Here is a 17,758-nt window from a genome sequence, read left to right as displayed (position 1 = left end):
AGAGTCACATTAACATTTTGTAAGCGGCTTGGTAAGAGTTTCAAAATTAGCAGGAAATCAGGAATTAAATATCTTCGCAAATTACAAAATGGCGGCCTTGTTTATTTTTCAATCCGTTATATCTCCGTAATATTAGTTTATCAAAATTTATGTTATTTACTAAAATATTAAGCCCTTTATTTAAAGAAAATTACATTTTATTTTTTTAAATCGGTTATCAAATAGCCGAGTTATGGCAGAAAATTGATGTCATTTTGTGTCTGTTTCCATGTCCTACACTTTACTTTCAATTTGATTAAATATTAATTGTTTTTATTTACTGTTAATTCTAGTATTGTAAATTAATATCAAATTAAGTAATAATTTTGTCACCATCATCGGTTCAAATTATTACTGAAGGGAAAAGTGAAAAAATCACGGTTTTTGGCAGCATTCTTTTTCGTTAAAAATTAACAGATGTTAAACAGAAGATTAGATTAGTCTTCATTTTCAGAACGACCATTATGTAAAGATTTGTAAAAAGTAATAAAAGAAAAAAAAACAGTATTTATTTCAATTAAAAAAATGTTTGCAAAGATGCAAGGGCAGTCACTACTACAATGAAAATATTCACGCTTAATAAATTGATTTATTTTTTACGATGATAACTTCAAAAGTAGTACTAGTATGTTATAATTATTTGTTTAATCGAGTCGATTTAATTATACTGTTTTACTAAATTATTTTAAATATTAATTGTTGGCTGAGAATATATTAATAAAATAATCACATGGCGAATGATCTCATGATCTTGGAGTCGTTAAACCTCTGCTGTAAAAGAAAAAATTCATTTTTAATATTTACAAAACGCAAAAAAAAATCTGCAGGGTTATTTTTTACGTTACCGATACCAATCCTGTACACAAAAAAATACCGTACTCATGTAAAATCAAAATCAATCGAAAATTCAGTCGACGGTTGCTCGGTAAAGTCACTTTATAATACCAGTATTTAATCCGACTGACGCAGAATCTTTGATGAGATACACGATGTTTTCATTCCGGGTAAAAGTATTATTTTTACCGTGGTTGTAGATTAGTGGGAGCTCGTGTTGTTACCACTTAGTCGGATTGTTTCTCTTGTACTGTAGTTCCTTCGTAGGTAGATAATCCTTTTTATATTTAAATTAAAAAGAAAATAATAATAATTAATTCTTTACGTATGAAATTTTCCCTTCTTGCAGAGTAAATGTAAATGCGATAAAATGTACTTTCAGCTTTTTGATTATGGCTATTATTTTAAATTATTTTAATTTCTTTCAAAAACTAAGGGAAATAAAAACAAAGTAATAATATTAAATCACTTTGTGCTAATTTTGTAACTCGGTTTCATTAATTTGTTTTGATGTTCTATTATTTGTCCCTAATTCAAGAAATTTAGTTTCTTATTTTTTCTTTCTCAGTCCATCCTTTGTCTTATTATTTTACTCAGCCTTTTCCCCGATTTAGACGCTCTGTCAATCGTAAACTCTTGTATAACCCTCTTTTCGAGAAATAATCTAAAATCTAAACGGAATCTTCCTGTTCTAAACGGATTAATAAATTTAACTGATTTTTTCTTGCTTCTTCATTCTAACCAAAAAAAAAGTGGTAAAGCGTAGATTCATCACTCCGGACTGGCAAATTGCGATTCTATTTTAGTCTAGTTCTAGCCGTTAAAACAGTACCGTTATACGAAACGCTTACATAAATTAATTATTAATAAAGATATTTTCAATAATTAAAAACAATGCGGTTTATATGCTACAGTTCCATAAATATTTATTTATTATGTTATTATTATTATTTATAAAAGCGTAGTCTGTTCCCACATATTAACGATTAAATATGGTAATACCATAAAATAAATTTAATAATAATAATAATAATAGCAATTACTTTTAATAGATTATATATTATTTAAATCATAAAATTTGAATTAACATGAAAATTATTCATAAATAACATACATTCATTTTTAATTTATTAATTTTGTTGATTATTATTGACGATAACAATAATGCTTTCTACGAAACAAATTTGACACATAATACACATCTAATTACTTTATTACAATTATTACAGTAGAACAATTTAATTATTAAAAGGCAACGATAAGAAATGAATATGCGGTCTAAGTAATCTCAAAACATCTATTTTAAAAATTAAAATGATTTTATCCGGGTGATTATATTTAAAATTACTTACTGATTAAATTATAATTAAAACTTTTTATCGTTATACGAGTTATAATAATACTTATATAATAATATTATACTTTACTTAAAATACAATTTTTCTGTTATAAAAATTATACAGAGTGTGTCACGAAATAAAAAGCCCGTCTTTTTCTTTTTCCGAACTGCTTGATGGTAAAAGTTTAGTTTTATAACGCCTTTTTTTATACTTTTTACATCGCTGTTGTCAGTTGCAACTTATTTCAAGAAAACTAGCGGAAATTATGCGTAAAAATTACTTCTGTTTTAAATAGATTTCTTTTCCTGATATCGCGATTTCAACTTCAATAAATTCTCCGAAAGTGTATTATAAAAAATGGCGTTTAAATAAATTCAAAACACAGGTATTTTACCTTATCGGATTCGATTAAATATTTAAAAAAATATTTTCTAACGAACGGACGGAATTAATACGGCTGTTGAAAAGCTACTTCGGCTATGAGCAGGTAGGATTTTTGCACTCTGAATTGAAGAAAATTAAGATCACGAGTTAACTTTTTCTTTTTATATTGTCTCTTATCGAGTTGTGGAATGTTGAAATTGCCCTACCGGAAGGATGAAAAGCGGGGTGGGTTTTATCTGCAATTTTTCATAATTGCTACAAGCTTTTATCAATTAAATATAAACTTGCAATAATAACGCAAAAACAACAAAGTTAGAATAATATAAATCTCACTTTGTTTTTCATCTAGCGGTTCGTAAAATATAATTTCTCAAAGACAGGCGTTTTCCGTGATTCGTAATATAATCTATTTATATAAATCAAGTGATTTTATGTTTCCCTACAACTTTACAATCAAATTACCTATTTGAGGCTAACATAGAAATCACAAAAATGTAACTACTTTTCTAATTAAAAAGAGATCTCCATTCTATTTATCAAGATCATATTTACAAAAAACATGAAATTTTAACACGCGTACGTTGACGCTACTCTAAATCGAAAGGTTGTTTAACCGAATCGATAAGTACTCTTATCATATACATTTAAAAAATAATAAATAGTAATAAATAAATAGCGCTTTCTTAATTAACGTACAATACGTTATTATTATTCCATTATTAGCCTGAAAAACTAAAAAAATTATCTACTTATAAATTACAGTACTAAACATATTTTCGTTACAACGAGTAATAATACTTTGATTAGTCGCTAGTAAAGTATTTTTATTTAAATAAATCTACATGTTAGGCATATAATCTAATAGGTCTACATATTATTTAAGGCACAAAGAAGCCATTGTAATTAATAAGTACCTTTATTTTATTTTCTGTATTATTTTACACGAGTAAGAAACAAGTTTTAAATTTTAAAAAAAAGTTATTTGTACCTGAAATTAAGTTTTATTTTAATTTAATTAGTTGTATTTTATTTTAATATGAAAAATATTGATTTAAATTAAGTATAAATTTATGAATTAATACATATAAAAAACTAAGCAGTGATATATATATATATAATAGTTTAATTATTTATATTAAATAAATGAAATACCTTACCAACAACAATTCGTCCGCAGTCTCTTTTCTAGTACTTTCGGTCATTCGACCATCCCCAGGGAAAGTGTTTCTTCAATTTATATCATTCAAATTAAATTATGTAAAAGGTAAATTTATAAAATGTTAAAATCACAACTGGTCGTCTTAGTCTTAGTATAAATTTAGTCACGTCTGTTTTGTAAGAAGGTCGCAGTTGTTATTAATATTAGTGGTTGGAGGGAGACAGTTTAGGTATCTTGATAATTATTTGTTTGAATAAAATATCGTTGTCGAATCTGGTCTGTTTATTCATTAATTTATTGTTATATTATTATAATATATAATATATTAAGGCATCCTGGAATAGTCGCTATAATATTGGAGGGACAGGTAGAAGGAAAAAATTTGGTGATTTTTAAAAATGTTTGGTAAAAATGTATTTTCAAACTCATCCTTGTAAATATCTGCCATGATGGCTGAGAAGGATGATTCCATAATAAGTCCTTTTTCTTGCAGGTAATATTTATTGTTGAATTAAAAGTAGTTACGATTAGAGCATAGTTTATGTAAATCGATTATTTCATTTATCCATTCAGTATGTAAATTTGATTTAGATAATCGGTTATATTTAATGTTAATAGTTTCTTTTGTATCAATATTAGTACACATTTCTTTTATGTCCAGGATTGTGAGTTTAGTTGACCTGTTATTTTAATTTTATCGGTGATATTTGTTAATTCATAAATATTTTTTTGGTTGTAATTATTATTTGAATTAATGGTTTCCTTCAATTTTTTAACTAGAAATTTGCAAAGTTGATATGCGTGTGAATCGATGAAATTTATGAGCGGACGTATTGGGAAGCCTTCTTTATGTATTTTGGGTAAGGCTTTGAATATGGGGGCGTGAGCATTGGTTAAGTTAAATTTTGGTTTATTATGGGTATACCTAAAAATGTATTTGCATTTATTAATTTTAGATGATATGTCTTTTTTAATTTTTGGGGTAGGATCCTTTATTTCTTTAAAATTATTATCGTTTATGAACTGATTTGCTTTTTCGATATATACCTCATTCTGAATTATGAAAGTGTATTTGTTTTATCAGATTTTATTATGAAGGAATTGTTATTTTTTAGTTATATTTTTATAAATATTAAAATTATTATAATTACCGTGCTTATGCTTATATCCCGAATGTTTGTTATTTTTAATGTTACTTATGATTTGGAAGAATTTATTCCTAATTTTATTTTTATCATCTTTATTACTGATTATGAAAATTTTATTTTCAATGTCTATTACGGTTTGTTTGATGATTTTATTTTTATTTATAATAGGTAGATTAAATTTATATGCATTTTTTATAACATTTAGTTCTTCTTCATTGAAATTAATCTTTGTGTATTAATAACATTATAGTATGCATTTTAAGATGTATTGTGTACTTGTTTATTGTTGGTTTTAATCTGTTTATCTACCAAGTTACAAAATTCCTGTCATTTTTTTATACTTATTCTTCATTATGTTATTAATGTTAAAATCAGAAATTCTTAATAATTCTTGAAAACTTACCTAACCCGATTCATATATTAGATCCGCTTGTAAAACGTATAATTTAGTATTAAAATTTTGTCTTTTATTATATAATATTTTTAATTAATTTTTTAACCAAATTAGTTGGCTTTTATTTTTTGTAATTTGAGCTGCTTGGGTTTGAGATTTAATATTAACATTAATGTATGCGGGTCAATTTTAATGATATAAATTGAATAACTTTTCCTGAGGATGGTCGAATAACCGAAAGTACTAGAAAAGAGACTGCAAACGAATTGTTGGTAAGGTTGTATTTCATTTATTTAATATAAAAATATTACATACCAACTGTGGCATATTTAAAAAACCTTAACTTAGTTTAATTATATTTTAAAATAAGGTACAAGGAATATAATAATTTCAGTGATACATAAAAATAAAGCTTGTTTTCATCCGCAATGCTAGGTTATATTTTGATCATTTCAAATAGATTTTCCTATATATTTTAATTCCTTATTGAAAAAAACAAAAAACAAAAGTAATTGGTTTTTATTAATGGTATTGGGTTAATGTCATGTCATGTCATTTTATATCATTTACGTTTCTAAACGACGTAATACTTGTACAGCAGTAGCTCAGTACAAGATAAAAACGTGTTGCCGGTGGATGTAAGTCGTAATAACGCACACGCTAGTTTGTTTATTTGTGAGATCATTCGACAACACAGTTTCCAAATTTTGTATTCTTCTGTAATGGAAGTTGTTAAAAGTAAGCGATTTGTTAAGATGACCGTAGATGAAACGTAATTATGAATTCATAATTTTCCTTACGTTTTCTTCTTCCACAATCACGCACAACCCTGCAGGCAATAAGGACATCTTTCATTCGGTTCACTTCACCCGAAGAAAAATAAATAAAGTAGTAAATTCCTGATGAACGGTTCAAACCGATCCTAGTATAATCTATGTACCGGAAGGGAAAAGAAATGACGCGGTACGCAATACAACAGCTTTACAAATGAAAACAAAATATATATCCCTTAATCTGAGATTGTATTAACTAGTACTATACTACGTCCACCGTAGTATATCCGATGCCCTTTCTATTGAGAAATAGATCTACCGAGACAAATACTCCGAGCAGCCGCTTGTGACAGAAAGCGGAAGCATACGTAAACGGTCTTCCCACCGTTAATATTCATATCTGATGCGGTAGATAAGTGCGACGAAATTTGTCGAACGGTTTTTAATTTCACCTAGTCCTCCGTTTTCCCTCGAACGAATACTCTTAAACGTATAACACGATTCGATGTGGTTATAATCTTTTGACTTATACTCTCAATAAAGTCTACACAGTTCTACAGAAATTTTTTAACTACTGTAACAATAATCGGACTTCGCATAATGCGGACTCTTACAGGCTTTGCAAATTAATTCGTTCAATTTACACGTAAAACTACCCTTAAAAGAGAGTAACATTTAAGTATTCGAAGCGTGAGTTCAAGGCTTACTGTAAAGTGAGGAATCTTACAAATTAAGCTGATATCCAGGTTTAATTAGTAACGCATTTTACAAGCGTTGTTTTGTGACACTGCCTCGCTCTTACCTATAACTTCCGTCGACTAAGATATTTCTTGATTACGGTGGAAGATTCAGGAAACACATTAGTTACGTCGCGTAAATCTTATTTTTTCAACAATTTCTGAAAATAAATGTAAAATATTGGCAAGAATACGATAAATACTACCGGATTATCACGAAACGCAAAATTTCGAAGTCATCGAATTAATATTTGCATGCACTTCACTTATGTATTTCATAAACCGGTGTGAACCGGTCACGATTTATATACAGAATTATAATTTTTATTCATTTCAGCCCGAGAAATAAATTTTATTTTATCCTATTACACTGTATCAAAATAGGTTTTTCATCAGTCACTCCTAACGCCGTGTGTTCTTTAGTGTATGCTTTTGAAAGAGTATATATTGGATATTTTTTCTATTTTTATGTGAAGTATTTCTTGAAAGAAATATGTAGATATTTCCGTTTGCTTTAAATTGCTAGATTCCATTAGCTTAACCGAAGAAACGAATGACACGTATATTTATCATCACGCAAATTCATTCAAATTCTATAGTTTTAACTCGCAAAATAGAAAAATTCTAGTATGAAGGATACATGATAAACTAAATAATAAAAATTATTAAAACTAATTACTTTTTTAAATCAAACTATACCATTAAAAATAAAAACATGAGTACTATGTCGTAATTGTATAGAAATGTAATTTAAAACATATTTTACTAAAATTCTACTTAAAAAACTTATATGAACAACTAAAAATTAACTTAAATAATTTTAAAACGTTTATTGGAAAATTTCTTTTCGTAATTTGTCCGGTACCGTGAAACTTTCTGAATAGTATTTTTAAATTTAATTTAGTATTTTAGCGAGCATCATTTACTACGATAATATTTCTACTAAACAAAGTATTTTTTTTTAGATATTTTATTCCACATTATATTTTTAAAATTACTAAATATATATATTTACTTGTAAAATGGAACATAATTTAATAATAAATTTTAACAATAAAGTTTTCTTAATAAACAATAATAAAAAAAACCCTGTACTTGTAAATATTTCATATTTAAAGTTACAGAATTAAACCTATAGAGCCAACATTCCTTTAACTTCGGCATTGGCTGGTTTCACAGCATGATTGAATATTTATTTTATTTATTTCAGGGAAGGAAAATTAAGAAATGGATAATAGATATCTTATTATTAATTTTTATATAAATAATTGAACATTTTAAATGTAATAGCAAAAAAAATATCATTTGTTGTATTGTAAAAGCACGCAACTGGACCTTTCGTGGACGGGCAAAGACGGTAACTGCCACTCGCCCTACGCACCGCATTGAAAACTTCGTACATCACAATGAAATCAGTTTTGCTTTTATATTTAAAATATTAGTCTAAGGGTGACTGATATTTTCAATCGAGAAATAAATTGCTGCTGCTACACCGTTAACCACATGTCACATATGTCCGACTGTTAGAACTGGCGGAAGATCAATAAATAGACTAAAATTTACTACGCGTTAGTTGCTACTAATTTTAATTCCTTCAAAGGGTCATGAATGTGTGACGACATACAAACAGAAAGTAAATAATAAATAAGGAAATTTGGTATATATAATGTTTATCCGAATATATTTAAAAATTAACTACGCGATTGTAAAATTTATTATTGACAAATTAGTGTTTTTTTTTACAAAAAAAAGTAAAAAATATAATTATGAATAATAAACTAATACTATAAAGGTGGAGTGACGACCAATCACTACCCCAGAGTTCATTACAGAAAGCGTGCAAAAGCTAGGAACAAGATCATGGACCTATTTAAAAGATCTTTCATGTTACATACTCATACAATACACATATCGGTTTAATTTAGACTTCTGATAATCCTAACAATTTTCTGTACGATACAACTGTATACTGTTCATGTAATAATTCATTATCATAATAACGTGGATTATAAATTATTATAACCTATAGTTATAATAATCTATATATTATATTACAAATTAAGTAAAGGATTATAGTAAAATTAGATTTTTTATATATTTTTCTTCTTTTTGGGAAAACTAAGAATTTTAGCTTAGTACTTAATCTATTTTTAACTAAAAAAAATAAATAAATGTTATGCTCTTGTTAATAGATGATTTAAAATATCTTATTCTACGAATATTTTACATAATTATAAGCTTATATATTTATATTATTTTATAGAATTATATAAGCTTATATATTTATAATTATTAAGCTTATAATTGTAAGTTTATATATAGGATAGATAACTTATGTCATTATAATAGGCAATAAATATTATTAAATAAGCTACAAACATGTAATATCGTAAATCCTTCAAGGTGACACTCTTTTCTATAATATCTCCTCTAAACATCTATACACGATTGTTTTTTCCACATAGTTTTCTTTTGCTACTGTAATGCCCTCTATTAAGCGATGACTGGGGATAAAAATACACGGAACGGTGACAAAACTCACGTGTCTAGAATGAGGTTGAATGATTAAAAACGTAACAAATTCCCTTTTTACCATCGGTTTTAAACTCAGTTTTATTCATAATGAAATTTAATTTTTAAAATAGATTTCATTATTAAAATAAGTTAAGTTTGTTTACTGTATGTTAAAAAAAGATTTTTTTTTAAAAATATTTATTTATTAACAATTATTAAACAACAAAACCTTATTAAAATTATTTATCTCTTCCCAAAAATGATCAAATGAGTACTTGAATTTCATTCTACATCTGTTCCAAACGATTTCTAAATAATGAGTATCGCTTAATAGGGGTTAAAGCGGTAAACGGTTGATTAGAAGGGTTTAAATTGTTTTCAATGATCGATCCTTTTTTAGCGACAAGGCTTTTCATGGAGATCAAGATGATAACGAAGAGGAGATTCACAGTATAACTTTTATTTTTTATGATAATAAAAATATGTAAAAAAATATATCAACTATATTTTACTGGTATATATTAATTTAAATACTGTTCGGTTGTTTATATTTAAACTACTTTGATACTTTATCGATATACCTTCTTTAACCTAAATTTTAGCTAATATTTGCTACGACTTAAAATATAAATTTGGTATTTGTTTAATTTAAAGTATATAAAATAAATATATATTTCGTTTTTGTATGAAGGAAAACGCGGCGTTTTCCATGTAATAGATATTTTCTCTTCTTCCATAATATTTATTTCAATTGGACCAACACCATGAAATATGTCACGACAGCACCAAGAACCTGTAATACAAGATTAACATTTTTTTTATCGTTTATATAAAAATATAAAATTAATAAAATATGAAAAATACTAATTCTAAATTCGTTACATTTTTTCTGCGAACAGCATCGTCTCCGTCTTAATGGATTATTATTTTTATTTTTTTTAAATTAAATAATGTTATATTTGTTTACAAATATAACATTTTATCAATATAATGGACTGGGACTGGGACTGTCCCAGTCCCAGTCCCAGTCCCAGTCCATTATTCCTTTGATATATGTAAAATATACCCGCAGCAAAAGAGGAACCGGTCAGACTTGCTTTCTCTAAGAAAAATGATTACTACACAGTCGATCCTTAGGGTGTACACAGAATGGAGTTGTCACTGTACCGCTAAATACTTCCTACATTTTGTGGGCTTAACGTGCTGATAAACGTATATTTGGCCCGGTGAAGGAAGTAACGCGAAACCGCTTCACTCCTCACTTTGCCTAGAAATCTGGCATAGAATTTTTTATTCTCAGTTATACCATTTTTATGAACGTCTTGTGACTCACGTCAGAACGCCTACAACCGTTACGGTTTATATATTAATGTTATAAAATAAACAAAACGTCCTGAAAAATTTATAACAAAAATAATGAAGAATTATTTTAACTTAATTTTTAGTAAATATATTTACGCTCTAATTAGGCGTTATAGAATGCCGATTATACAGAAAAGCAAGCGTACAAATTGTCAATCAAACGATTCGATTTTACAAATTTTAAGTTAAGGTAACTTCTAAATAATTAAACCGTTTATAATTTTGGTTATCGGCTTCTATCTTTCACTTTTCGTTTTATCTCCACTTATGACGTACAGCTAACAAAACTTCGCATTTTTTCACATATTCCATCCCTATTTCCTGCAATTTTACTTTCTACTTCTCTTTTTATTATTTTAAAAGATCTCGTCTTCCATATCCGTTAACTCCTCTGTATCCTCTTCTACAATATTAGCCGCCCTTCTGTTCTACTAAAGGACCTTAATGTACGTTACTTTATCCACTCGTCAAATTATTAGCGCTCTAGATTATACCCATCATCATTGTATTCATCATCTGTTTTGACAAAATAGTAGACGAATTTGTTTTTCTTCCGTATCTCGGTTAACTCTAAGTGATATAAACAGTACTTTACATCGAAGAAAACGAACCCCAAAAAAATAAAAATAGAATAACATTTCATTTAACTTCTGCTTTTATAAAAAAATGAAAAATCGATTAAAAAAACACGTTTAGATTGTTTTCTGTGCAACATGATATTTACATATATAATTTTCAAATTCGTCTCCTTTCGCCAGTAGTTATTTTTTTGCGTATTTGTAAAAAATTGTTTTACGTATACGTCTAATGAAATGCAATGAAGATTTTTCGGTCCGGTGAAATCTATTTGCCTTCGATTTCATAGTTACGTAATATCTTTCATATTACGAATAATTACTGCCCGTGCATCGCAGTAATTCTCTCTTTTTGTAAGAGAAAAATCTACACTCAGTAATCGTTCACGGTTACTTTAGTTCACCTTTTTCTTAGTATAAATCTATTAGTTACCGATAAAATAAAATATGAGCGATTGTGTAATTACCGAAGCAAACAAATCGAGTGAAACAGTGAAGAATTTTGCTCCTGATATAGTTAATGATTTTTGACACTGCTGGCAAACAATTTGTACAAATGTTTTGGCTTCCTCAGAACCATCATACCAATGACAGCTGTAGGCAGCTTCCATCACAGAAGAGCTCTGAAAAAAAAGAAAAGATTAATTTATTAGGAAAAAAATAATTATGAATAATTTTACATTCCATGTATATATATATATATATATATATATATATATATCAGCTAAAATTGTAAACCAAGTCAATATTTTATTGCAACCCTACATTCTTGTAAATTACAAAGCGTGTATAGATTAATTATACAAAAAGAACATGTAAAAATGTATTATTAAAAAAGTAATTACCCATAATGAATTTATATATGTAAATGACGTTACTCTGAGGATTAATCAGGACTCTACATAACTGACAGACACTAGGTCAGGCGTTTTACACCGCCGGATAGGAAATAGAGTCAGTCCCCAGTTCGTATGTCAAGTCTCTTTTACCGAACCATAAAAATATTACAGATATGATAACTATAAAATTTAGTTTCGAGGCGTTTCTATCCGAAATCCACGAGCTCTCCGAGGAAAAAAACTCGAGAGTAAAGGAGAAGGATCTGTAATGAGAAAGGTAAGTATAGCAGGAGAAGAAAAACAAAACGAGACAAACCCACCAACGGGGGTTTTCAGAGCCCCTCCAGGTAGTCGATACCCGTTCTTGTTACTCGCTATTCCTCGGGAAATCTGTGTCTTTACCCGTTTAACTGATCGACGATTTTGCTTTGATGCGTTTATACATCTACTGAGAAAAAACCATACTGCCGTTGTAATCTTCGTGTTTTAAAACATAATAATGGTTCTTGAAGAGACCATCTGTGAAATTAATCGGAAAATGAAATTTTGTAACATTTGAAAGACGATTAGAGATGCCTTGTCGTGCGTGCGTGCGTGCATATGAGTTTATGTAAATCTTTTCTAATAATACGGTATACACTTAATAAATGAAAACCAGAATCAAAACGGTTCGTACCTTTTTTCGGTTTTGACATAGAATAATCTATCTAAATTATTCAATTTTTCAGACGTAACTATCTTTTTAAAGCGCATACGAAAATGTTATGTGAACCTTTTTATATATAACTCTATCGATTTGCCTTGGTAGATTTTGTGAAATTGGTGTTTATTGAATTCGACTTTGGTTAAACACCAAGGTTGAATACCTTTTGGTTAATTACCTACCGGTACGGAGCAGTTATCGTTTTTGATTTGGTATCATCGACTTTTATCGTCGTTTCTGCGTAAAAGAACCGATAGTCGCATTAAAGCGTTATTGTCTGGTAATGAAGTATAAATTTACCTCTTTTGAATTGATTTTTCGCTGCGTGCACGACAGAAGTTGTAGAATCGTCGAATTAGTTTCCTGCGGTGGCTTCATTTCCTCATTGTCTATCACTGTTCGTCGACCGTACAGTAGAATATTGTTATCTGAAGAAGAGTAGGAATTCGCTTATGTTGATTATTTTTTTTTCATTATGTTCATTACTACTCGCTCCATTAATTCACATGTTGAAATAAATTAAATGAATTACATCGCCGATACGTTCGGCGATAAACGGTATCGATAACAGTGGAGGATCCAAAAAGGCATTTTTAAGTGAGGAAAAAAATTCGAAACCTGAAATTCCCGTCTGAAATTTTGATCACAGAACTATCAACGACTTAATGAGTTAAATTAACTAAAATAAAAAAATTCTACCATGTATGACTGATTTTTGTTGGAAAAATTTCTCCTAAAATAACCACTGTCTTAGTCCTTATGAAAGTCCTTAGAAAGCTCTTCACTACTCTTCTTTACTTCTGAATCCGGCACCGAATGAAAATCAGTAGCGTTATATCACTTCATGAATAGAATAGAAAGAAAATACTTATATTTAAAAAACAATGACCTCATTCTGTCGATGTACACAGTGAGTTTTCATTATCCTAGATAGTCTTTAAATAACTGAAGTTCGTAATAACGAGATTTAAAAAATGATTTTCTACGTTCTGATTGCACATTACTTTTTCTATCTCCCAATTATAACATATTTTAATTTTTTTTATAAAACTAATGAAGTTTTAGATCACTCAAAATAAAATTCTTTCTAAAGATTCAGCATTATAAATCGTGCTTATTTTTTGTATTTCCATAATCATAAGACATGAGTTTTATCGTCCTTTAAAACGCGAATAATTTCTGAAAGACGTCATGTGAGATTAATAACCCTTTAAAATGTTTATTTTTATCTTTTTTAATAATATATTTTTTGCTAATAATTTTTTACTTGTCTGAATTTTCATTGACGAAAAATTCGTAAAAAAACATTTAATTTAATTTCACGCAAGCCCCCGTTCATTTAATAAGTTTTAAATTAATAAATTTATTGATGGATTAACTAATAGATTTTCGTATTTACTTTTGGTATCTGCAAGTAATTTTTTTAAATCTTTAAATTAATTTATCAGTCATTTTTAATGTATTCCTAACATAATTTTATGATTTCTTTATGTTGCAGTGCTTGTGATTGACTGTGCGATACTTTTTGTTAAATTTTGGTTTCTGTTATTCAATTTCGAAAGTTTCAAAATGAATAAGTATGTCTAATGTTAAGAATAATCATCTAAACGTAATGTGTGTTTTATCCGGTTACATTTTCACGATAGAAAGCGACTTCATGAAGATAATAAAAATATATCTTTCTTTTATTAAGATTTTATATCTTTTACCATTAGACTATAAACTTTATAATTATCAAGAAAAATTTAACTGCTACTCACTTTCTTCACAGTTAGAAAAAGATTGATGTGACCTACTTTACATGTAGTATTTATCCCAATAAAGAAGAAACTTCGCGGTGGAGGCGATAATCAGATCTGTATTACCATTTTACCTAAGATAGTCAATTTGCAATCGACTTAAAATGCAATTAATAACCTTATAGGAATAATATTAATGTACTTTTTATCCAGTAACACTTAACTAGTTAAATATTTACAAAACGGTTAAATTTGTTTTTAATTATTTAAAATATAAAGACCATTATAAGACGCCTTTGTGCCTTTATTTTTATTTATTTTTTAATAAAAAAATATTTTTCTTTCAGTGTTTTGATTAGTATTTGGACGGGCGTCGGAAAGTCGTATTGCGAGAAGCTGCTTGAACGACATATGTGAAATAGTTATGTTTTCTGAAAGAACTGTTAAAATCTGTCGCTAGATCTAAAAGGGAAGGTTGAAAGCGTCGACAATGATCAATTTCTACTGATTAAAGTACACCTAGCGATACGTGTGCTTCACCCTAAAAGGAATTTTCCTATAGCATTTCTTATACCGCATGACTTCTTTTTATTGATTTAAGATTTAGTCGTTTCGTATCTTAGGTAGTGTAGAATCACAAAAGTATTTAGAGCCGCATGACAGAGGCTTTATTTCGAAATGAGGAGGAAGGAAAATTCGGATCGCTCCAGTCCTAACTGACAATTTGCCACTTTAAAGTTTTTCTTTCTTAACGGAATTTTTAAACTAAGAAAATATATATATATATATATAATTAATTTTTCTGTTAGTATTTCCCGTAACAGTACGGGTTTCCTGTAAAACTGAAACACGTGAGAATAAAGAATACGGCAAATTCCTGTGCCCGGCACTAAAATGATGGAAGATGCTAAGTAACTATACTTCAAGAATTAAAAGAAGGTTGATGGAGAAGTTTCACTTCTTTTATTTTTTTTTTTAAACCTTTCTACTGAAAGCTTAGAAGAAAGTCTGATAAAAATACACGGTTTTTTCGCGGAAAACAATCATAAATAACAATTTCCCATCATCGAAAACCTTTGTCTTTTTGTTGTAAAGACATAAGAGATAATTAAATTTAAATTTAAGAACTGAAGAGATTCTCAAAGTAAAATTTCCAGAATGGCCTTTTTTTTAAGTAGTAATCCTGAAGGAAAATTACCGTTTCATAAATCGGCAACTTTATGACTGGCGTTAAGTTCTTGTTTTTTGTCCAGCAATAGAAACAAGTAGATGTAAAGTGTTTGTGACATCGTCGAATCTAAAAATTTCAGTTAATGCAATAGCGTGTAAATAGCAAAGGTAAAATGATGATTTTATTTAATTCGCTTACAAAAATATAAATATAAGAGGGTTATGTAAATGCTACAATGATGTTTTTAGCAGACATCTGTTCATCGCGACTAATGATAAAACTTTATTGAGTTCAAAGCGACAAAAAACCATTTGAACAAGTAGCACCAGAAGCTGGAATGTCGATGGGAAGTTCCCATAGCAGTCTGCATATTAACTTAAATATGTAGCATAAATAAGTATTCCCAAAAAATTTGCCGCCACATCGATCCATCTCGGTCAAGAAAATCACTGAAAGCATTGCACAGCTCAAGAAATGTCTCTAGTACATCCTTCATGTTCTCCGATTTTACATTGGCTGATTTTTTCTTGTTTCATCGCTTGAAATCGTCTCTAAAAGAAAAGGATACTAGAATGACGATGATCATCGCAGAGGCGACGAAGAAGCTGAAGAGGTTTCTAAGAACGGTTTCCAGAAATGATTTCATAGGTTATTTAACGTAGACAAAAGTCTGTAGTCGACAAAAGAAATATAACAAAATTTTTAATGAACATAGTTTTTGTAAAATATAACTTTTTGAAGGTCACTAGTATTTTTTATTTTCAAATTACACGTAATTTAGTTATAGTGTGAAATAATTTATTAACGTTGTTAACGTTTATATATATATATATAAAATAATATTTATTATAGTCTAATATTGAATTTTTTCTGTTCCCTTAGATTTCAAACTTTTTTTTTTTTTTTTTTTGTCTTCAGTGATTTGACTGGTTTGATGCAGCTCTCCAAGATTCCCTATCTAGTGCTAGTCGTTTCATTTCAGTATACCCTCTACATCCTACATCCCCAACAATTTGTTTTACATACTCCAAACGTGGCCTGCCTACACAATTTTTCCCTTCTACCTGTCCTTCCAATATTAAAGCGACTATTCCAGGATGCCTTAGTATGTGGCCTATAAGTCTGTCTCTTCTTTTAACTATATTTTTCCAAATGCTTCTTTCTTCATTTATTTGCCGCAATACCTCTTCATTTGTCACTTTATCCACCCATCTGATTTTTAACATTCTCCTATAGCACCACATTTCAAAAGCTTCTAATCTTTTCTTCTCAGATACTCCGATTGTCCAAGTTTCACTTCCATATAAAGCGACACTCCAAACGTACACTTTCAAAAATCTTTTCCTGACATTTAAATTAATTTTTGATGTAAACAAATTATATTTCTTACTGAAGGCTCGTTTAGCTTGTGCTATTCGGCATTTTATATCGCTCCTGCTTCGTCCATCTTTAGTAATTTTACTTCCCAAATAACAAAATTCTTCTACCTCCATAATCTTTTCTCCTCCTATTTTCACATTCAGCGGTCCATCTTTGTTATTTCTACTACATTTCATTACTTTTGTTTTGTTCTTGTTTATTTTCATGCGATAGTTCTTGCGTAGGACTTCATCTATGCCGTTCATTGTTTCTTCTAAATCCTTTTTACTCTCGGCTAGAATTACTATATCATCAGCAAATCGTAGCATCTTTATCTTTTCACCTTGTACTGTTACTCCGAATCTAAATTGTTCTTTAACATCATTAACTGCTAGTTCCATGTAAAGATTAAAAAGTAACGGAGATAGGGAACATCCTTGTCGGACTCCCTTTCTTATTAGGGCTTCTTTCTTATGTTCTTCAATTGTTATTGTTGCTGTTTGGTTCCTGTACATGTTAGCAATTGTTCTTCTATCTCTGTATTTGAACCCTAATTTTTTTTAAATGCTGAACATTTTATTCCAGTCTACGTTATCGAAAACCTTTTCTAGGTCTATAAACGCCAAGTATGTCGGTTTGTTTTTCTTTAATCTTCCTTCTACTATTAATCTGAGGCCTAAAATTGCTT

The 17,758-nt window shown here is 28.7% G+C and overlaps 1 protein-coding gene across 1 annotated transcript in view; it reads right to left on the bottom strand.

Moving 5' to 3' along the window:
• Window positions 1–10,047: 10,047 nt before the first annotated feature.
• Window positions 10,048–17,758, bottom strand: part of Orco (odorant receptor co-receptor) — a 66,237-nt gene continuing 58,526 nt past the window's right edge. Inside the window, exons 7-8 of the mRNA XM_075362596.1 lie at window positions 11,727–11,882; window positions 10,048–10,115 (exon numbers count right to left, since the gene is read on the bottom strand). Of these exons, the coding sequence (XP_075218711.1) occupies window positions 10,065–10,115; window positions 11,727–11,882 (207 nt within the window). The 3' untranslated portion in view covers window positions 10,048–10,064. The remainder of the gene's footprint in view (window positions 10,116–11,726; window positions 11,883–17,758) is intronic.

This window comes from Lycorma delicatula, chromosome 4, assembly GCF_047948215.1.
Source record: "Lycorma delicatula isolate Av1 chromosome 4, ASM4794821v1, whole genome shotgun sequence".
Taxonomy (NCBI): Eukaryota; Metazoa; Arthropoda; class Insecta; order Hemiptera; family Fulgoridae; genus Lycorma; species Lycorma delicatula.
Note: the sequence above shows the minus strand (reverse complement) of the source record. Positions and strands in the feature narration are given on the sequence as shown.